We start from the raw sequence: 23,661 nt of genomic DNA on the forward strand, positions 1-23,661 counted from the left end.
ACAGTATTTTACAGTGGCCCAGTTTCTATTATCAGACCAAAATGCAAGTTTGAGTTATCTTTACTTAAAACAGCTTGCACTGCTTAATTGTGCTAATTTAACTAAGGCCTGTCAATACGGCAACATTTCCTGGTAACATTACAATAAGGTTTCAATTTAGTTGATGCATTAGCAAAGAGCAAAAAACTGTTGACAAATAAACCTTACTGTTGATTTATTCAACTTTGTTTAAAATGTTGGTTAATGTCAGAAATATACAGGGAATATAGCATTAAAATACTGTCGTTGTTTACAGACTTCTATTCTGGTGTTTTTACCATGACACAAATGAAGGTTCATAGTGGAAAGGGACTTTCAAGCTGTCAACACAAAAAAGCACTTCAAAGTATCATAAAAGTCAATGGGGTTGTGTGCTACATCTTTTGAAGCCCGTAGCTTCGTTGTACACATTTCCCTAGGTCTTGCTTAGTCGATGTTTGCCTCCATACTGTATTTATAAAATGTGAATACATCATTAAAGCTTTATGTGCTGTATTTCGCATCTTTCAAAACACTTCAAGTCTTTTGCTGAAGATGTGTCATATGGGCAGCGTTTATAGTATCAAACCACCTTTTCAGAACATGACAACATTTGGTCAAAGCAAGCTGATGTCATACATTAAGAGCTACACTGTAAAACATTGGATTTTCTAAAAAGAAATAACTGCAAAAACTTTAAGTAAAATTTACTACAAATAACACAAATTAAGTAAAATTTACTTTTAAAAAAATGTGTGCAAAACTTGTGCAATAATAAACAACAAATAAATAGGGATAGTTCAGCCCAAAATGAAATCCTGTCATCATTTACTCAACCCCAGGTTGTTCCAAACATGACATAAATTTCCTTGTTCTGCTGGACAGTAGGAAAGATATTTGGAAGAATGTCAGTAACCAAACAGATGTCATCCCCCATTTACTGCCATAGCAGAGAAAATAAATACTACAGTAGTCAATGGGGGATGAGATTTGTTTGGACCCTGACATCCATTGTGTTAATCAGAACAAATACAATAAAACGAGTTTGGAACAACCAGAGGGTGAGTAAATGATGACAGAATGTTCATATTTGAGTGAACTATCCCTTTAAGTACAGTGTACATACGGTACTCATTATTCTTCTATTTCTAGTTTGTGTATCTCAAAAAAACCTAGTATATAGCATGCAGTTTTCTAACAACTTAAGGATAAGTCAATTATGACAAAATGTTCATTTCTGGGTTAAGCATTCTCGTAACTTTGTGAAAGGAAGGCAAAAGCATTGAAAAACAAAATTGAATGGCAGTAAAGAGACCATGCCGTAGTTGTGTTTTCTTTTTAACTGCTTTCCTCTGCCTTCTTGGCATTCAAAGATGGCCCAAACACATGCATGCTGGCGATCGGTCTTTCCAAAGAACAGAAAAACAAAGCAGGCAACCATATATAGGGTGACAGCTGTTCTTTACATCATTCTAAAATTCAGAAGTTCTATTTTTATCTTAGTTCTTCATTAATGACACACTGAGATTCAAACAAAACTTTGTTGTAAAAAATATTTATTTCAGTAGTTTAGTGCTTATTGACACACACACACACACACACACACACACACACACACACACGCACACACACACACGACTTGATCGATTAATTTTTTTTTACAGAGATGTGTTCCTCTCCTGGCTCCTGCACTCCGTTTCAACTTCATTCCGCAGACGCTGCTTCCGTCAGACTCACAGCAATGCTTAGAAGCTCCACTAAGGTCAGACACAACGTTGCTCATGCAGATCACCTCTGTATTACAGATCTGCAGATCATCTCTGTATTACAGATCTACAGACACCCTTTTTCATCAAAATCCCTACTGCTTCCTTTCCTCTTTTCATTTAGTGTATTTATCGTGTGATTGATTTTCTCAGGGAACGTCATTTCTGTCTGGGTTTTGGAAGATTATATCCTAAACCTCAAGTCACAACGCTTGCTGAACTTTGTCAAAACAAAGCTCTTAAGTTTAACATTATTGAAGATGTGATTCTATGATACTGCCAACAGATTTTCATAAACTTAGACGTAGCAACCTAAAAACATAAATGACATCAATAACCGGAAAACGCATTTGGTTTTCTTTTAATGTAGGATGATGACTTCAATCTGAAGTACACTGTTCCTGGTGTCACAGAGGACAGCTCTGGGACAGACAGTGGGGTTTGGCAAATGTCAGGGGTCCTACCACCAGGGGCAACAGATATGCCTCCACTTATTAAAGATGAAGAAGAGCGAAAGGGAAGGTCTCCTGCCTCTCGTTCCTTTTCCCCAACGTCTCCAGCAGGATTGATGCTGGATAGACTCATGCGGACCACCCGACCTGCTGAACAGTCCTGTAACACTTCAAACTCACCTACAGAGTCATATGACCTGAGGTAAGCCTACCTATGTTGATGTGCATGTAATGCGGTTTTGGTCAATTTACATGACATTTACTTCAGCATGATTGTGATGCAAAAACAGTTGCCCAACAGTTTATTTTTATGTACTCAAACCCACATGTAAAGACAAAATTAGATCTTGATGTTTGGATGTCCTACCATTTTGTTGGAGATGTAAAAAACAGAAAATTCTGTAAACATTCTGCTTGTAAAACTGGACACGCAAACAATATACAATGGGTAAAATGACGAGTTACCTGGGACCTATTTGCTGCATGCAGATGCCCCATAAAGCGAGACACTTTACTGTTCTCTTCTTCACGGTTGTAATGCATAAACAGAAATGAACTTTGGGTAAGTTTAAAATGCCTCCAAAGCTTGCCCAAAGTTTTTCTGTGAGATATCCAGCAAAATAATTTATTATTTCCAGTGCTTTAAGTGATGGTCGTCTTACTCGCAGTGGTTGTTGAGAATTTTTAGAAGTCCAATCCTCTTTCTAAGCCCGAGTTTGGTGGCCTTGGAAATGGACAGTGAAGAGGATGACGATGACGACATTTTAATGAAGAAGCCTCTTCCGCAGCCAGCCCTCGAGCTCAAACACAACGGAGACGAGCGTATTAAATGCAACCCTACCCCTGATCTTACCTGCACTCGTTCACACTCTGCCTCCTCTGCATCTAACCCCGCCCCTGCAAAGGTACCACACCCACATTGAAATAAAACAGAACCTGCAGAGTTTACAACCTTACTTTATAAACGTTACTTCAGTAAAACAGGCTATACACAGATACAGTTGACTGTACCTGAAGAAAGATTTTAGTGCCATCATAACCACCATATTTAATTTGTGAGCATTTTGAAGTAAAATTATTATTTTTTTCTTCTTCTCAGGACGTTGAGCAAGGTATTCGTCTTCGTTCATATTCCTACACCTCTCCCAAAGTTAGCCTGCTGCCTCCACGATTCAGTAGGGATGCCCAGCCTCCACCCACCGACTTCAACCAAGGTCAGATCCTCTAACCTTTTACAACAATTCATGTATTTTACCAGATAGTCGAATACCATAAAAAAAACTGTCACGTGATCTTCTTTGTCTTCTCATTACTGTGTAGATCAGCGGTTCTTAAACGATTTCTTTCGTCCCCCAAATAAATATCTTGACCATAATGTAGAACTTTAATTATGACAAAAACATATTTATTATACACTGCTGGAACATCAATCATTTTGTTTGGTGGACTTATTTAGCTGATGTTTGATTGCACAAAATGTATTATACATTTCTATATTTTATCAAATGCCACAAAAACCACTGGTGTAGATGACTAAGCAGAGAGGTATAATTTTATATAATTGTTTCCCATGGTGTTCCTTTAGCTTGCGTTCTCTTTGGATCTGTTGTTTCACCATAGTTATTAATTCTGCACATGGCACGGTTTTTGACCATCAGATGATCTGCATTCGTTGACATCTATAGATATGTAGTTTCCTAGTAAGAACTACTATCTGTGGCAGTTACAGAAACATAGATCTTTTCTCTGTGGTGCTCAAGTCAGTGAAATAGTCGTCTTTGATCGTCATAAGAAGCATGTTTGGCAGTCACTAACAAAACTGTAGTCAAAAGACACACAATGGCTACTAACAGATATATGGAGAGGGGATGGCTGTGTCTCAAAACCTTTTTACATTCTCTACCCGGAGCGAATATGTGGATTTAATAGGCACGAATGGTTATGAGACACAGTCAAATTGTGCTGCTGTTTCTATTTTGAAGTTTATGAATAAAAGATCGATTTACTTATTGGGTATTGCTTCTTACAGTATAACTGATTGTTATTTCATTCAACGTCTCAAATGCAGCACACACTCCCCTTTGCTGCTTGTAAGAATGTACTGTAGAGTAGCGCTGGGCTGTAGTATGTGTCATGTCCGCTGTGTCCTGTAGATGGCGGCCTCTCCAGCAGCAGTGGCAGCAGGTCTCTCCTACAGGCACTGTCTCTGTCTAAATCTCTCTCTCTGCTCAACCCTGTTAGTAAGTACAGCCACGACAGCACGCCTGCTCTCTTGCTCGCCCGCTCTACTGCTCGCCCTCCATTCCACGGTGCACTGATTAACATGTATATGTGAGAGCATGTGTACAGTTGACAAAATGACAAGTGTGTGTGTTTGTTTAACGTTGTAACATTGTCATGTTGATGTGTATGAATGTATGTACCGTACTGTATGTGTGTGCTATGGTTCCTCATCTCCATGGCTTTGCTTTGCTCGCTGGTTGGGGAAGCCTAAACTTTTCAACCTTATTTCATAAGATGTTGTTGGAAAGTAAATGATGTGATCATTATGGAGATAACTTATATTATAGATTCAATGAATAAACCGTTCTTAAATCCTAGATGTCAGACATGTTGGTTGAAAAAGCCACCGATAAATTGACTCCATGGGAAGGAATGTAAATGATAAAACTGTATAGACTTTTCAGTGTATATTCTTTTTATCAACATCATTTTTCTCTTGTCCACAGAACATCGGGCCAGCAGCACATCAGAGCAAGCTCAAGAGAAAAGGTAATGAAGACCTCCAAAAAAAAACCTGTCATGATTCCTCCATGAGGCATTAACCAGAGAATTAAACAAATGTTGAGCAGAATTCTCCACTGTCTCTGATAATAGGGTTGCCAGGCCACAGAGTGCTTCCTGTTCAGTCCGAAGGTCATGGCATCTTTTCGAGAAATGGCATCTTTTTTTAAAAAATGGCTTTAATGGGAGAATTTAGATTGAAAATAGTTCCATAATGTAAATGCACACAAACAGATATGTTTATGTATGTTGCTAGTGAACCAGATACACAATCTGTGAGGAAAGCACTTTTATCCTCATGTTTGCCACATCTGTAAACAGATTTTTTTTAAAGCAAAGCACAGCACAATAGCGCCATCCAGGGACAGTTTGTGTTAGGATACATTCAAATGAAAGTACAGAATGACTAGTATTTACCTGGTATATCATTGCATTATCAGTGCACACTTCATGGGTTCAACTGATGACATGTAAAGCCTGAATGCAGTCACACTGGATAAAAGCATAAATGTGAATGTAATAAATGTGTGTGTGAGGACTCTAGTAACACTCAGAGTGTTGTATTGTACTTCTATAGGGAGTTAAGGTTTCGTAGACGTGCTCAGTCGGCTGATGATGAGACCAGCACAGAGCTGGCTGACTCCCTCCAGCACCTCACGCTCTCCGAATTCCTCAAAGAGTATGTCAATACAGCGTCCCCTAACCTAAAACATCAACCGCACACTTGGCATGACCCTTTTAATAACCTAACCTAAATGTATTGCATCCGATGGCCTCTAACTGTAATATCCAGAATGCACATGCTAGCATGAAATCTGCTTTTTAACTTTTGTGACAAATGTCTCCAAATGTTGCGTGTTTAGTTTCAGCACTGAAATATGTCATAACCCACTTAAAGTTTCTGTGTATGTGACCTAATTGTGCTCGTCTCACAACTTACCCCCAACCGTGCAAATATTTGCAATCAGGTATGTACAAAAGGCAAAAAATGTTCCCACTGTTCAGCTGATGTGCCCTATTTAGGGAACTAGGTGCTGACTAATTATTAATTTTCCTCCAGCCAGGAAATGAACGCAAGACTTACCCTGTAACAAATTACCTAAGTGGAACCTTTAACATCCCACAAAGCACTAACTGTACTGGCATGTGTTTGTGATTATAACCTGTATCATGTGATCAGCGGAGTGGGCTTGTGTGTTGCAGGATCGAGGAAGAGGAATGGGACAAATATATCATCCCTTCCAAAACCGAATCGGAAAAATACAAAGTCAGCCGCACATTCAGCTTCATCAAGAGCCGGATGTACAGTACTCGCAACAAGAACAAGGTAAACACACATTGAGTTGAACACAGAGTACACTGCATTTAAAAAATGAAATGTTACTCGACTGAAATGTTTTAAAAGGGGTCATATGGCGCGAATACATGTTTTTCTGTGTCATTGGTGTGCTATAACTTGCCCATGCATGTATTAGACACATACAATTGCAAAAATGTAAGTGTCGGAACAAAAGATGCATTCTATCTAAAGGCAAATGCTCACCCAGACGTGCCTGAAACACCTCGTGTAACCACACCCCCACATATCTTAGTCAGTTCGTGCTAGGATTTGAATTAGGCCGCAAAAATGTATACGCTCTTGAGGTGGGTGTACTTGTCAGTACAGTTGCTTTGGAACATGATGTTCCAAGTATGGTAAGAGTCGTTACATTTTCGTCACACGCTTGCAGTTTTCGACCAATCACTATGCACTGGTTAACTGGCCAATCATAGCACACCTCGCTTTTCAGAGCGATGAGCGTTTGTAAAAAATCTGCGTTTCAGAGAGGCGGAGCAAAGAGGAGATACATACAAACATGCATGGTATGTGGAAAATACAAAGTTTTTTTATCCTTAAATTGTGTAGACCAATAAATTAATAATAAATAAATATAATAAATAAATAAATGCGGAATTAAAAACATAAATACACATATTTCTATTAAAATATGTATACAAATAATTTAATCTTTGGTGAGATAAACAAATAAAGTAAATAAACAAAATAAATGGTCGGAGAAGTACAATTTTGAACTAAATGCTAAACTCATAATAACCATTTTCCCTTAATCTTTTATTTGTTTTTGATCATGCATCAGTAGGCGGGCAGTATGAATGAGCATTAACTTGGGATGGATGAATGAGTTTGCTTTATGCTTTATATGTCTTATTCAACATTCGAAAGGTTAGACCCTACCTCACTGAGCATGCAGCACAACTCCTTGTCCAGGCCCTGGTAATCTCAAAGTTGGAGATTACATACACTCCTACACCCCATCAAGAACCCTGCGTTCAGCAAGTGAAAGGGCACCTTGTAATGCCTTCTCATAAGGGCAGTAAGTCCCTTTCACGCTCATTCTCCTTCACAACTCCTTCCTGGTGAAATATTCTTCCTAACTCATTTACACGATGAAAAACGGAAAAGTTTTTCTTTTGCGGTTTTGAAAAGTTTCACGTATACACGACACCGTTATTAAAACAATCCGCGTTTACACAGATCCGCGCAACAATGACTAAAATGCTGTATTACGACATCAGTTTGTAAAGTAAAAATATTAGAGTACCTGACGATTGATTGACGTTTTTTTGCTCGCTAAAGAGACCATAATACATATTTCTCCTCATTCTTAGTGAAGAGAAGCGTGCGCACATAAACAAACAAGATGGCGAAAAGTTAGGACGTTCGAAAGGTTCTTCCATTGAAGCTCGTCAACAATGGCAATCGACAAAGTTGTACCACCATCTACTCATCCTCCCGGGTCTGATCCAAAAGCACCGTTTATAAACCCTTCGTCACCGTGAATGAGTGTTAACATTTTGCTGTAGATAATATGGTGGCTCTGCTGGTAGTTATAGCACTGGTGTTGTAAATCTATTTTTTTATTTTAAATCTAAAAAAGCGTTCACAAACTATTGCGCAGTGCAAAAAAACCCATGTAATCCACCATTGATGTATTTATTTCTCCTTCGTTGTGTTTGGATGTACACGCGCATACCACACCCCCACACCTAATGTGCATTTTCTCTGAAAATGTCGTTTTCTCATTCTTGCGTACCTCTGGGTTGACACGGAAATGAGAACGGCGTGTAAAAACTTGCACTTTGAAACCTGTTTTAAAAAGTTTGCTTTATCAGTCCCCTAAAACGCCGTTTCCGTGTAAACGGACAGCCAAATCGCATAAATTGTTTTGCGTCTCCTGTACACGGCCCCTCAGTCCAGTCAACCACATCTCTCACAACCTTCAAAAAACGACTTAAAACCCATCTCTTCTGTGAATACTCGACAAATGAAAAAATTTTTTGCACTAACCCTCTATCTCTCAACAGGTAGTGGTTTAGCTTTTGTTGAAACTGGTAACTTTGTATTAGCACCTAATGTACTATTGCTCTTTTATGACATATCGCTTAATTCTCATCGTCTGCTAAATTTAAATATTAGAGTAAATGCATGTTTACACAAATTAGGTCAGTTAACAGGTACTTTTGACATGGCTTTAGATCCTGTTTTAGTCACAAAAGAACAGTTAGAACAGGTTGCTCCACTCATAAGACATGCAGGTGTCATTGTGTGTGTCTGGGCGTCCGTCTGTATGTCGTTAGCTTGGGTTGTCGGTTTATATCGTACTGATATGTATTCAGAACAATCTTAAGCCTAGACTTCATGCTTCTTGGCATCTTGCCTTAATTGAATGCGCATGCGCTGCAAGACTCTGCAAGTCTTCTCATTAGCATGTTGTGTTGAGGAAAAATAAATACAGAACCACATAAAGAAATGAATGAACGATCAAGCCACTCACACATTTAATATTTTGGTTATGTATTTTAACAGCAATATATGTATATTTATGTAGTTATTTCCGCATTTATTTATTCATAGTTTTTGCAGGTTTCGTCCTCCATAGTAGTCACATTGCTTTACATCTCGAACAAACGATAATATTCATTTTAGCCGTGTTATATGACCCCTTTAAAGAAATATTTTGAAATGATTTTACTACTGTATGTAAAGTATATATTTATGCCAACATAATAATTTATTTTATTATGTAAAACTACAAATTTATGTTATTCCAAAGTTTCGATTAGTTTACTATTATTTTAATATTATTCAAACACGTGGCAAAAATATTAATAATGAATTAGTAAGTGACCCTTCACTTTTGAAAGGTAGTGTAATACTGGTGTTATAGAAAGCACAATTGAAAACTATTGTAATTTGCTGTTTTTGCTCATCTCTGTTAATAAATATCCAAACAGGAAGAATAAAGAGAAGGTTAAAATCAATTCATTCGTCCCAAAAACAACCACAGGACTCCCCTTTTAATCATTAAACCCACTTTTGGCTGTGACTGTTCACCAGCAGCAAACTCTCCCGTGGCTTTTGTTAAGCGTGTCAGATTTAGAATAACTAAACAAGCAGTAAACAAATCAGAAAAGATGAATATGTTGAGTTTCTTGAGCAGTCATGGTAATTGAAAGCCTTGTGACGTGGACTGTCATTGATCTCATGGCTTTCCCATGGTTTTTTAAGGGGAAAGGGAAGGAGAGAGAAACCAAAGACAAGCTGGTAAATGGACACCAGTTCTCAACGGGATCTGTCCTGGGGTCGACGCTTTGTCAGATCTGCGGAAAGGCAGCTTCTGGGAAAGATGTTCTACACTGCACATGTGAGTCCGTTCGAGTTCCAAGAATTGGCATTATTTAAGTTTTTTAACCCCAAAATGTGTCGGGTTTGTGGTGAGTCCGTAATGTCTGTTTATTTAGAATCCATATTGTTTTGTTGGATTGGGTTTGATTACTTCTCTTTCCTCTAGACTGTGCAGTGAGTGTCCATAAGGGCTGTAAAGACTCAACTACGCCGTGCCAGAAGGTGACCTGTGCTTGTGTTTGCACAAGCCTTACACATCACCTAACTTTAATAATTAAACTCATAGACACGTATACCTGTTTTGTCATTATTTAATGGATAGTTCACCCAAATATGAAATATTCTGTCATGAATTTCTCGCTCTCCAGTTGTTCCAAACCTGTATACATTTCTTTGTTTGGTTCAACACAGAAAAATATTTTTGGATGAATGGTTGTAAGCAAACAGTTCTTGGACCCCATTGACAGTATTGAGTCAGTATTTTTGGGTGAACTATACCTTTAAGTGTATGCTTCACATTATTACTGTATACAATGTTGTTCATCACTGTATATCAATAATAATAATTCCTTTTACAGAAACCACATGACAAATATTCAGTAATGGCAGTGAAGAGCAGGACAGCCTCTCTTCCTCAAAGTGAGTTGTGACAGATTGATTAAACATTTGTAACTTAAATACTGGGAGGAACCCCAACAAGCTAACCTGGCTGTGAGCCCAACATTATCACTCATTATGACATTGCTGTCAACCATTATGACATCATCACATTATGACGTCACTGACGATTATTACAAAGTCGTCCTCTTATGCTGGAATCACATTATGACATTATGACATCATTACTCATTATTACATACTATGATGTAATCGCTAACAATCACTATGATTTCATCCCATTATGACATCTTTGATTATTAAATAATCATTGTCAAGCATTAAGGCATTATATATTCTAACATTATTGCTTAATGTGACATGACTGTCAATCGTTATGGTGTCATTTTATTGCATCATTTCTGCCACTGGTGATGATATCATAAGTGATAAAAGGCTCAAATGATTAAAGTTGTTTTTTAAAATCCAAAACAAGAAACTTATTTTTAATAAGTATTAAAAAGAGTCTGTTGTGTGTATGTGTATATATGTATATTATGTGTAAAGTCTAACTGCAGTTTGGAGAAGACATTCGGTAACGCTCCTTCAGACATTTTGGATATAGAAGCTATAGAAGTGTCAATAATGTTGCCTCCTGTGTAGATTGCTCAGCACTTTATATTTGATCTCATCTTTATTTTCCCTCTCTGTCACATTTAGATTTTACAGTGCGTGAAAATTCCTCCTCATCCTCTCAGGTGTCCCCCTCTGCCTCTCTTCCTGTGATGGCATCCCGAGACTCCACCCCTCTTCCCTGTCCCCTGTCCAGAAGTGTGCCTGCAGTCACTGAAAGGTAAAACACTTTTTTGAGTATTTATTGACTATATTTTTACATTTAAATTTATTTTACAATTAAGTTACTTTAGATTTGATGAAAAAATAAAAAGAGCTATTCATATCACTATAATATTCACGGAGTAAACTTTCTGCACATTTGAGAGATTCTGTCACAAACTTATCCAGTTCATGTGTTATTGCTGTTTCATGAGCTAAAAGCATTGTTTGGTGGAATGGTGTCAGAACCATCACCCGCTGGGTAGACCGCTAATATTTGATGTCACGGGTGGAATAATTATTCATGTGTCATTTGGGGTTTGGGAAATAATACGCAAGTGTGGAACGCGGATCCAGTAGTCAAGACTATTTCGACTCAGCTGATGCGAAGCTGCTTTAACAATTTTCTGCATTAAGCTTTATTTAGCCTTGATGGCAGCTTAGCCTTTAGTATAATATTAGCCTTTGGTATAATATTTTAGAAAAAGGTAAGGGAAACTTGTTAATATCACATGACCATAAAGCTTCTGGGCAAAACTTCGGGTCCACGCTCGTGGAGCACGGCCTGGACCCAATAGAGCTTCCAAAGTTTTATTAAAATCAGTGAGATCTTGGTGTTTTTAACAAACATTATTTTTTAAATCACAAGGCTTAGTGAGAGCCCAGATGCAGATAGTGACTCCTCCCCCTGGCGAAACCACACCCAACCGGAGGATCTCCTTCAAACGTTGGAGTCTTCAACATCTACAGATTCATCTCTTATTGAAGGTATAATCTGCTCTATCCTTTGTAAATTTGCAAATTGAGCTAAACATTTGATAGTCCTATCCGACAGTACTTTTACTTAATTTTATTACAAGGAAACTTAGGAGCACTCTGAAGTAACCCTGATGTGTGTCCCACCTCCCCATACAGACTCTGTTGACTCTCCGCTGCAGACTGAGCTAATGATGAACGCTGTGGATTTGGAGGCGGAGTCATGGAGCCTTTCGGTGGAGCCTCAGTTCTGTATGATGCAAGAAAAACGCAACATCAAGAGACAGGATGTCATTTACGGTCAGATGAAAACGGTTTTACTATGAGTAAAAATGTTGCATGAAACCGTTTCTGCAAGCTGCCAGTTCATTCTTCATTATTTTAAAGTGTTCTTGTTGTTTTTCAGAGTTCATGCTGACTGAACTTCATCACGTTCAGACCCTCATGATAATGGCGGAGGTCTTCAGACCGGGAATGCGGGAAGAAGTCGGACTGGACGCGGACACTATTAATCGAATTTTCCCGTGTTTGGATGAGTTACTCCTGCTGCACCGTGACTTCCTGTCAGCGATGAGGGAACGGCGGCAGAGCTGTGTCCAGCCCAACAGCAACAAGAACTACCTCATTCACCGTGTGGGGGACATTGTTCTGCAACAGGTACCGTTTATGAGATACTTTATTCTGAAGTATTTTTTATCAAAGCCCAAATTAAAAGATCAACTATATTGGCATCAAATTAAAACTGAATAATGTGCTCTGTGTTTTGTGACCATCACAGTTCTCCCAGGAGAATGCAGAAAAGATGAAACAGGTTTATGGCGAGTTCTGCAGTCACCACTCAGAAGCGGTCAGTTTCTTTAAAGAGCTTCAGCAACAGAACAAGAGATTCCAGCTGTTCATCAAAGTAAGATTCTGATCACACAATGGCTCATAGTTTTTGACAGCATCGGATTTCAGATATTAAACAATGTGAACTTTTTGCATCCGTAGCAACAGAGTAGCAACTCATTAGTAAGGAGACGAGAGATCCCCGAATGCATTTTGTTAGTGACGCAGCGAATCACAAAGTACCCTGTCCTCTTGGAGAGAATACTGCAGTACACAGAGGGTATTTTCCTTTCACTGCTCACACGAACCCACATACACAAACATATATCGAGATACATAAATACAGTACACATGAATCTCTCTTCCTTTTCTCTCGGTCAGAGGAAGAAGAACATGCTGACCTGTCTCGTGCATTAGTCCTAATCCGAGAGCTGATCTCAGCTGTGGATCAGAGTGTGAGTCAGTATGAGCAAAACCAGAGACTGAGCGAAGTGTTGGGTCGTATGGAGAATAAATGCTCGGCCAAGCTGAAGAGCGGCCACACCTTCCGCAAGCAGGACATCACCAGCGGTAGGGCTCTGCTGCACCAGGGCCCTCTGCTCTGGAAGACGGCCACAGGAAGGTTAAAAGGTCAGCACGCTGAAGGATTCAGTTAAACGCAGTGTGAACACTCGCAAAGCATGACAGTTTTTTCTTTACTTAAAAACTGTTCAAATTCACCATAGTTTGTCTACAGTGAAGGGATAGTTCACCCAAAGATGAAAGTCACCATTTACTCACCCTCAAGTTGTTCCAGACCTGTATAAATGTATTTGTTCTTGTGCTGTCAATCGATTAAAAAAAATGAATAACACATCACATGCATGTTTTTAAATATGCTTCTACATTCTAATAATTTCAAATTTAATCTCCAAATTAATGTAGAAACAACAGATTTCCAATTTTCTGATATTAGTACTGCAACTGGTGTCTCCATTACATTGAGGATTTTTGATCTATTTTAACATTAATTATAGTCGTTCAACATTGAAGTACAGCGTAATTGAGAGCTATCACGTCTAACAGGTAGGAAATATACAGAAATTGATATAACCTAACCCTAAATTCTCAAACACTTTACAATCTTTAATGCTAAATTCTACCTTAAATACAGAATTATAGCTACGAAAGACATTGAATTCCTTTTTTTGTTCTTTGATTAACATGAATGACAGGAGTCACAGCAGCGGCCCCTTTAAGAGATGACAAATCGGGCTTTCTGTCATAATATTGAGTGGTTTTGTTCATTCAAGCACGAAAGAGAACTTTATGCTGGTGCGCCGTCTGACAGAGATTCACTGACGCAGCTTTTAGCCCTTGACTGTATACACCAGACTGGACTGCTGTCGCGTTGTGCCTAGAAGCTGTCTATCTATACTGAACGCGTCAAAGCAACTGTTTCATAGCGCTTCAATGGTTAAAAGGCCTTTACATGAAGAAGAGCGTGATTATACAGTATAAAGGAACGCTGGACAAATGATGACCAAATAAACGGATACTGTGTTATTTATTTTAACACGCTAATCTGATTAAAAATGTATCGCATGCGTTAGCGTGTTAACGTTGACAGCACTCATTTGTTCTATTGAACTCCTAAGAAAGATTTTTGGAAGAATGTTAGCAATTTTCCGTTCCAGGACATCATTTACTATCCCTTTTTAATTTTTATGTTCTGTTGAACACAAAAGCAGATATTTGGGAAATAAGAATTTTGGAAAGCAAACAGTTCTGGGTCAACTTTTACCATTGTAATTTTTCCTTCTATGGATGTCAATGATGTGCCAGAAGTGAAAATTGTTAACATTCTTCCAAATACCTAACTTTTTTTTCAGCAGAACAAATTTATACTGGTTTGGAACAACCCGTGGGTGATTCAATGATGACAGAATTTTTCATTTTTGAGTGAACTATCCCTTTAAATAAACAATACTGTACTTTTATTAAGATTAATTCATAGTTTAGTTCAGTTCATCTGATTTGTTTTTTATTTAAAACTACATTATAGTTGATTACAGACACTGCATATATGTCAATGTATCTTTAAATATTATATTATAAAATTTACTTATGTTATCACATGAAAGGCCAGTAATTTTAATAACACAAAATGACAGAATTACATAAAAGATTTCAAGCAAAAATTGCATTTGGAGTCTGATGACTGAAGGTCCCAGTTTCACAAAATTCATGTTAAATTAAATTTGTTCTTAAGGGTGTTGTGCAGGAAAATCTGCATTTTGCAATGTTAATACCGCACAATACTGTATATCACTTGAATGTGGTCAAGCAGAGAAAAGATCTAGAGACACAGTGGAACTATAGGCTCTCATTGAGATACTTAATTTATGGATTTAATACCTTGATTCATTGCTTTCACTTGTCCACAGATGTGCTGGCACTTTTGCTGTCAGATTCATTGGTGTTCCTTCAGGAAAAGGATCAGAAGTACATCTTTGCTGCTGTGGTTGGTTTCAATAATTACTATACTATAACAATTATCATACTATTTCAACTTCAAAAACTTGTGTTTTATCCTGAAACCAACCTTCTTATGATTGTGTCTCAGGACCAGAAGCCTCCAGTGATCTCCCTGCAGAAGCTGATCGTGCGAGAGGTGGCCAACGAGGAGAGAGGCATGTTTCTGATCAGCGCCTCTTCGGCTGGGCCTGAGATGTACGAGGTGCACGCTGCCTCCAAAGATGAGCGCAACACCTGGATGAGACTCATCAGGGAAGCCGTGGAGAAGTATGTACTGAGTGCCTGCATGTTTTTGTTGTAGGGTTTTTAAAAAGTACCGTAGGGCCTTGCTGGTTTCAAAATAAAATGCCTGTTCAAACCACATGTAGTGATGCTTATATTATAGCAATTTCGATTATTCTTAATTGATTTCACTTTTTGTGTGCGGTTGTAGTAATTTGTCTTGTGTTTGTCTTTCTAAGTTGCCCTGAAGAGGAGGATGAAACCACAAGCGAGTCTGAAGAGGAAAGAAGAGTTGCTGAAGCAAAGGTCCAAAAAATTCACAGGCTGCAAGGTGATACAGAAAATCTTTTGGAAGAAGCCTGTAGTCTAATTTTAGTTTTTTAATATACCACATACATCACATATTTAAAATAATTTAAGTCAGAATCTCTTCTACTTTATATTTCCACTGTGTCCTTCAGCAAGGTTTTCAATTTACGCAAGCCAAATAAGACTCTTCTCTTTAAACATAACCTTCATTTTCAGAGTCTCTGTGTGGCCACGATCAGTTGATCTGCGCCAATCTGGAGGAGAAACTGCACATCTACGCCGAGCTGTCGGTCATGGTTGGCCACCGTGAAGCAGGACCAGACCCCAGGCTGCTGGTACGACCAAGTACTGAAGATATTCCTCAGGCTGCAGTTCTGCTCAACGCTGCTCTCAAAGAGGGTGAGACTCAGCTGCAGACAGCTAAAAAAAGATTACATTTATGTGTTTGCATTTCTTAACAAAATTTAGATTATTCACGAATAGATGTTTAAATAATTTATGTTGTATAGTGTTTTTTTACAGCTGCATAATCTTTGCAGTTATGAATATCTTGCTATTTCTCTCTCTCTATATATATTAGCGGAGAACTTGAAAGCAGCTCTCTCCTCCCACTGCACTTCTCTTCTTAGTCTGTCTGACACAGAGGAGCAGGTCCAACATGAACCTTGCACCTCCTCCTCATCTCTTGAGGTCCAGAACTCTCTGACTGACACCGCACAGTGTGAGGAGGAGGAGTTCAGAGGACAGGAAGGTGTGGAAGCACAAGCCCTTAATCTCAGTACAGCCGCTGACGCTTACAACATACAGCTGAAGGTAATTGAGTCCTGAATCCTGTTTATACAAGCTGAAAAACATCAATTATTTACACAATACTTACGCTTTAACATAACAATCATTGCGGTAATTTAAAAGCAAGATTATGAATAAACGTATAGTTATATGGTTAAGAAAGATTGAATGATTTTACATTGTTTTAAAAGTACAGTGTTTTAAATTGCAGCCTTTATACCAAAAGCCCATGTTCAGTGTGAGTAATACAGTCTCCTATCGCCACATGAATAATTCACAGTCTTTTTCCACTATCACATCTCATCCTTTATGTTAGTAAGTATTAATGAGCTTAAAATAAGAGGAGTCCATTTCACTGTCTCGAGGGTCCTGTTTCATTAAAAATAAAAGCAAAGAATTAGGCCTTCATTTTCTTGGATGTCTTTTCTGCTGTTGCTGGCGTCTCGTGGCACACTGTACAGTACGTCATGCTAATAAAGGGTTTATGTGCTGCTGACATGGGGATAAGCTCATGAAAAGAGATGATCAATATTTAACAGTAACAATCCCTTGTTTTTGTTTTCTTATTTTATATAAAACTACATCCATTCTGAATTACAAACATTTCAGATTTAGATTTATAATATATAAATGTATAGTTATTATAGTATTTGCGGTTCATTTTGCCTCAACATGCTAATTTTGGCTAATTTAATCTGTTGCTTATAGCCGATTACTCAGAACTGTAACAAATAAATGTAGTAATGTGTCCACCAGATGGCGATATAATCCTGATAATAACAGATTTGATATAAATCTTTTCTTTAGAGGGCAGACTTGTTCTGTGCTGATTTTGACACAAAAGATTGTCTCTTGCCATTGACGCTTCAACACTTCTTCAAGACCACTAACATCCCAAACGGCACTAATTATATTGATTCTGTATTAAAAACTATTTTCAGTCCAGGCCCCAGGAAACTGACTAACATATATAGTACAGAGAACCTATGGATATAGCATATCATTATAACTAGCGTAGAGGAGCGTGTATAGGAGTCATATCATATTTTGGGAGATAATCAATATGCACGTCTTAATATGCTGTAAACACAACATATGCCGGAGGAAGCAGATGCCAGCCAAGAGTGTAGATTCAATATATTGAACAGTTTGCGGTCTGTATTAGAGTCAACATCATATTGAATTTTGATACCTTCGGTTTGCTCAGAACTGTTTTGTCATTGTTTTGTTTATGATGTGTTTGCTCAATACAGGTGAGTCAGAGCGTCCAGAGTTTGACTCAACTTCTGTACAGTCTACAGGTGAGCTCACTCCAGTCACACACTCGAACAGTATATGAAAGAATAATTACAGTGGACGGACCTCTGTCTGCTTACGTCAGACACGCACACACAGTGTGGGCACCCAACATGACTCACTCGCAATAGCTCTGTTCAAGCCTTTATCGTAACATTGCCTAAATGTGTCCATCAAGTATGCTGTCTTCTGTCTTATATAATGCGCTGTGGCTTTGCTGTATAATAGGAGGTATTGTAATGCAGGTGTTAGAATGTAGACATAAATGTCACACCTGCGAAAGGCTCTTTGTGTTTAAAAAACAGCAGTGGTATTTGCAAGCCATTGCAGAGAGTTTTTGTTTTTTGAGAGGCAGACATAATTTATTAACACTATTTAGATTTAAATATACAGAATGAAAAGTGAAGATTGGGGTTTTAAGTTGGGACATACATGTAATGCACCAAAGAAAGAATCAAGTAAGATTTGTTATTTTTATCATAGAGCTATGAGCTAATTTTTTACGATATATTGTTGATCGTATTGGTTGAGTTTTGATCAGTTTATATACAGCCGTGGAAAAAATTACGAGACCTTTGCAAATTTTCATTTTAAATCAGCATTTCGAGATGTACAGTGGTCATTCCAGTCCTGTGTTTGTTGAATTTCAACAAAATCAAACCTCAGGAAATATAGAAATCCAACAGCAAATGTGAAAGACTGACAGCATGAAAAGACACATGAAAACAGTGATAAACATCCAGGTCATCACATCTATTTCTATTTTTGCTTTTCCTTATTAGAAATATTACTGTTGTATTGTTTAAAATATGAACTCTGTTTCATTGTTAGACCTATAGAATTTTTATTAATTACATTTACATAAACATGTTTCAGAATTAAATGTTATTAGATTTTTGGTTTAATTTTCAAGAGCCGAGCGTACCGCACCGTACCGAAGCAAGAGCCGTGCGTACCGCACCGTACCGAAGCAAGAGCCGTGCGTACCGCATCATACCGAATCAAGAGCCGACCGCACCGAATCAAGAGCCGAGTGTACCGCACCGTACCGAAGCAAGAGCCGAGTGTACCGCACCGTACCAAAGCAAGAGCAGTGCGTACCGCATTGTACCGAATCAAGAGACGACCGCACCGTACCAAATCAAAAGCCGTACCGAATCAAGAGCCGACCGCACCGAATCAAGAGCCGAGTGTACCGCACCGTACCGAATCAAGAGCCGAGCGTACCGCACCATTGCGAAGCTAGAGTCGAGCATACCGCATCGTACCGAATCAAGAGACGACCACACCGTACCAAATCAAAAGCCGTACCGAATCAAGAGTCGACCGTACCGAATTAAGAGCCGAGTGTACCGCACCGTACCGAAGCAAGAGCCGAGCGTACCGCACCATTGCGAAGCTAGAGTCGAGCATACCGCATCGTACCGAATCAAGAGACGACCACACCGTACCAAATCAAAAGCCGTACCGAATCAAGAGTCGACCGTACCGAATTAAGAGCCGAGTGTACCGCACCGTACCGAAGCAAGAGCCGAGTGTACCGCACCGTACCGAAGCAAGAGCCGAGTGTACCGCACCGTACCGAATCAAGAGCCGACTGTACTGAATCAAGAGCCGAGCGTACCGCACCATTGCGAAGCTAGAGTCGAGCATACCGCATCGTACCGAATCAAGAGCCGACCGCACCGAATCAAGAGCCGAGTGTACCGCACCGTACCGAATCAAGAGCCGAGCGTACCGCACCATTGCGAAGCTAGAGTCGAGCATACCGCATCGTACCGAATCAAGAGACGACCACACCGTACCAAATCAAAAGCCGTACCGAATCAAGAGTCGACCGTACCGAATTAAGAGCCGAGTGTACCGCACCGTACCGAAGCAAGAGCCGAGTGTACCGCACCGTACCGAAGCAAGAGCCGTGCGTACCGCACCGTACCGAAGCAAGAGTCGAACGCACCGTACGAATCAAGAGCCGAGCATACCGCACCGTACCGAAGCAAGAGCCGAGCGTACCGCACCGAACCGAAGCAAGAGCTGTGCGTACAGCACCGTACCGAAGCAAGAGTCGTGCGTACCGCACCGTACCGAAGCAAGAGTCGAGCGTACCGCACCGTACCGAAGCAAGAGTCGAGCGTACCGCACCGTACCGAATCAAGAGCCGAACGCACCGTACCGAATCAAGAGCCGACCGCACCGTACCGAATCAAGAGCCGACCGCACCGTACCGAATCAAGAAAAGCCCGCACTGAATCAATAGCCGACAGCACCGCACCAAGAGCCAACCGCACCGTACCGTACGAACCAAGAGCCAACCGCACCTTACCGTCCCGAAGCAAGAGCCGAGCGTACCGCACCGAACCGAAGCAAGAGCTGTGCGTACAGCACCGTACCGAAGCAAGAGCTGTGCGTACCGCACCTTACCGAAGCAAGAGTCGAGCGTACCGCACCGTACCGATACAAGAGCCGAACGCACCGTACCGAGTCAAGAGCGTACCACACCGTACGAATCAAGATTCGAACGCACCGTACCGAATCAAGAGCCGACCGCACCGTACCGAATCAAGAGCCGCCCGCACCGTACCGAATCAAGAAAAGACTGCACCGTACCGAATCAAGAAAAGACCGCACTGAATCAATAGCCGACAGCACCCAACCAAGAGCCAACCGCACCGTACCGTACCGAAGCAAGAGTCGTGCGTACCGCACCGTACCGAAGCAAGAGTCGAGCGTACTGCACCGTACCGAATCAAGAGCCGAACGCACCGTACCGAGTCAAGAGCGTACCACACCGTACGAATCAAGATTCGAACGCACCGTACCGAATCAAGAGCCGACCGCACCGTACCGAATCAAGAGCCGCCCGCACCGTACCGAATCAAGAAAAGACCGCACCGTACCGAATCAAGAAAAGACCGCACTGAATCAATAGCCGACAGCACCCAACCAAGAGCCAACCGCACCGTACCGTACCGAATCAAGAGCCAACCGCATCGTACCGAATCAAGAGCCGACCGCACCGTACCGAATCAAGAGCCGACCGCACCGTACCGAATCAAGAAAAGACCGCACTGAATCAATAGCCGACAGCACCGCACCAAGAGCCAACCGCACCGTACCGTACCGAATCAAGAGCCAACCGCATCGTACCGAATCAAGAGCCGACCCAAGCGTACAGTACCGAATCAAGAGCCGAGCGTACCATACTCTACCAAATGAAGAGTCGAGCATTCCGTATCGTTTCAATTAGAAGCTTTGTCTAGTGTATCGAATTGCGAGCAAAGTGTAATCGCATAGAACCGTGAGTCGAGTGTATTGTACGAATCACAAGCCGGGTGTATTGTATCAATCTGTGAGCTTTGTTTAGTGTAACGAATCATGAGCTGAGTGAATTGTTACACCCTTACCAAATTTTTGCGAGAAAGTTAACCTCATTCCACAGTATTTATAGTGATAAAAACTAACTTTTGATCTCCTTTGCTGTTAACAGGCTGCAGTCACCATCCAAGACAGTAGCTATGAAGTCCAAAGGCTCCTCCTCCTCCTGTTATCAAGCCCGTCCCCTCTTCCCCATTCCCGGCCATTTCCCATCACTCGCAGCAACCAGGCCCTGCAGGAGCAGGGGCGGCAGAGGGAGGTAGAGCGTCGGCGGGAGGAGCTGGCAGACGTGGCCCGTCTCCGGAGTGCCATGGTGCGAGAACGCCAGCAGTGGGAGCGAGAGTGCCAGGCGCGACAGATTCAACAGAGAGAGACGGAGTTGGTGTTGGAAGGAAGGGAACTTTTGTGCCACCTAGAGGAGCGGAGGCTACAGAGTGAGCGACAGGAACTGCAGGAGCAGCTGCAGGAGTACCAGCAGAGCCTGGAGAGGCTGAGAGAAGGACAGATGAGCGTGGAGAAGGAGAAAGAAAAACTGGACACTCAACGCAGGCTGCTCGAGAGTTTAAAGCACGAATCACAGCAGAATCTGGTCATACCGCTCGATGGACAGCAGACACAGGTTTGTTTATGTTATTTCCTGGCGTGGATGACTGTGCAAAAACTGCGGTCACATAACCCATAACAAACTTTAATAAAAGTGGAAAAAAAGTCTAACATTTAAATAAATCCCATATCACCTCCATTAGACCGCCTCGGGTACATCCACACTATGAGTATGTGTATTCTGAGTTTGTGCATTACCTGTAAGGGGCTGAGGGTGCCTTTTTTGCTTTGCTGTCTTAGTGTCTTTGATGTTTGTGCTTATGCATGTATGTGTATTTTCTCTTCATCTGTTTGTGTATGTTTAAAATTTTCCTCAAAGCTTTAGCTGCAGGCAGGTCATAAAAGCACAGTATGAGGCTGGGGACACAGCTTTCTTATAAACTGTGATCTATCTCCTCGCTCCTCTGCTCTTTCCTCATCGCTTCTTTACTCTGTTGCCAAAACACCCAGGTAGTTATGTCATAGGAAAGATTTCCCAAATCCTCTTTCTTCTGGCTTTGAAGATGGAACAGAACTGTCAGTTATGAATTCAGTGAATAGATATATTATACTTTTCACATCAATTTTCTTGTGTCATTTTTTCCTTCTTTCCTTCTTCTTTCTGGTTGCTAACTTCAACAATAACATAGGAGCAAAAGAGTTCACAATATGGTAGTTTTGGTCCAACAATGAAAATAGGCCTAAAAGAAGCAAAAGAAGAACATAGATGGTTTCAGTGGCAATAACAAACAAATGTTATGTTGCCCAAACTTCCGGTAAAAAGAATAAATTACTCTTGAGTAGAAATTGAAAATGTAATCTGTTATATCATAACTAAACACAGATAGAAAGTTCACTTCTGGCCAGGCGTTGATGAAACAGTCTATAGTGTCATAAAGTAACCTTCAGATTGACATTATCTGAAACCTAGCACAAATAAAAAATTAAATAGAAATATGGAGAGATACAAAATAAAGAACCATTTTAATATGAAATAAAAGCACTCCTCTTGTTTATTCAAATCAATGGACCAGAACTTGCTGTTGTATATTCGTCAATTCGATATATATTTGTTCTCTCTCTTCCCACAATTTCTTCATTCTGTGTATGTGCTCTCTTTCTCTGTCATTCAGTTAACATATTTGTCCCATGGCCAGTTCTCTCAACACACCCTTACAAATAAATACTAATACGGCAGAACCCCAAACGCAACAGAGTTTTTTCAGGTCCAAAGCTAATGTTGCCTTATTAAAGCTAATGTTGGCTCATTCAAATGAGGTGTGGCAAGCCACTGAGGGAGAAAACATTTCTTTCTTTGGCTTCTTGTACACAGAGAGGATTCAGTTGCGGTCAAATGTCTGTTTCTTCCACACACATAAACAAAGCCAAGCCTCTGATTCATTACCTGGGATAATGAGAGCGAGTCATGGCTCATCAGTCTTGAGCCATGTCAGACGGTATTAGCCTCTGCCTCTTGACTGCGTGCTAATAAACAAGATAATGATTAATGATCATTGAAAAGGCAAAAGCAAAATAATTAAACACAACTCTGTGTGCTCCGTCCTGCAGGACAGGGAAGTGATGTTTCATTTGCTTTCAAAAGGACGGTTTGAAAATAAGAAACTGTGCAAAGGCAAATGTATGATGAGGGTGTCCCTCTGTTAGCTACTTGCTCCGTAGCGTTCTTCACTACATAGAAATGAAATGTCAATTGAAAGTAGATTATTGGTGAAGTCTTTTACTCTGTTTGACACATGGAATCACAGATCACTTCACATGAGTTTAAAAAATACCTATTTACACCACTTGAACATTTTTCAGTAGTATGACCAGTGGCGTTGCTAGGCCC

At 40.2% G+C, this 23,661-nt stretch overlaps 1 protein-coding gene across 3 annotated transcripts in view; it reads left to right on the forward strand.

Annotated features, from left to right (window-relative positions):
- The window catches only part of arhgef28a (Rho guanine nucleotide exchange factor (GEF) 28a), a 55,317-nt gene that overhangs the window by 25,103 nt on the left and 6,553 nt on the right, over positions 1-23,661 (forward strand). For 2 of the 3 annotated variants that reach the window (XR_013787571.1, XM_079473108.1), the window contains exons 10-33: positions 1,683-1,780; positions 2,155-2,438; positions 2,946-3,141; positions 3,336-3,450; positions 4,390-4,476; positions 4,966-5,008; positions 6,224-6,347; positions 9,591-9,726; positions 9,874-9,929; positions 10,286-10,346; positions 11,025-11,157; positions 11,788-11,906; positions 12,054-12,194; positions 12,301-12,551; positions 12,673-12,798; positions 12,885-13,002; positions 13,104-13,352; positions 15,149-15,225; positions 15,328-15,506; positions 15,701-15,792; positions 15,987-16,169; positions 16,351-16,583; positions 17,813-17,860; positions 21,343-21,849. Coding sequence is in view for 2 of the 3 variants with exons in the window: in XM_079473108.1 (XP_079329234.1) it covers positions 1,683-1,780; positions 2,155-2,438; positions 2,946-3,141; positions 3,336-3,450; positions 4,390-4,476; positions 4,966-5,008; positions 6,224-6,347; positions 9,591-9,726; positions 9,874-9,929; positions 10,286-10,346; positions 11,025-11,157; positions 11,788-11,906; positions 12,054-12,194; positions 12,301-12,551; positions 12,673-12,798; positions 12,885-13,002; positions 13,104-13,352; positions 15,149-15,225; positions 15,328-15,506; positions 15,701-15,792; positions 15,987-16,169; positions 16,351-16,583; positions 17,813-17,860; positions 21,343-21,849 (3,656 nt within the window). In the remaining variant the exon portion in view is untranslated. The remainder of the gene's footprint in view (positions 1-1,682; positions 1,781-2,154; positions 2,439-2,945; positions 3,142-3,335; positions 3,451-4,389; positions 4,477-4,965; positions 5,009-6,223; positions 6,348-9,590; positions 9,727-9,873; positions 9,930-10,285; positions 10,347-11,024; positions 11,158-11,787; positions 11,907-12,053; positions 12,195-12,300; positions 12,552-12,672; positions 12,799-12,884; positions 13,003-13,103; positions 13,353-15,148; positions 15,226-15,327; positions 15,507-15,700; positions 15,793-15,986; positions 16,170-16,350; positions 16,584-17,812; positions 17,861-21,342; positions 21,850-23,661) is intronic. The other variant, XM_079473109.1, reaches the window with a different exon arrangement.

Source organism: Barbatula barbatula (genome assembly GCF_947034865.1).
Source record: "Barbatula barbatula genome assembly, chromosome: 2".
NCBI lineage: Eukaryota > Metazoa > Chordata > Actinopteri > Cypriniformes > Nemacheilidae > Barbatula > Barbatula barbatula.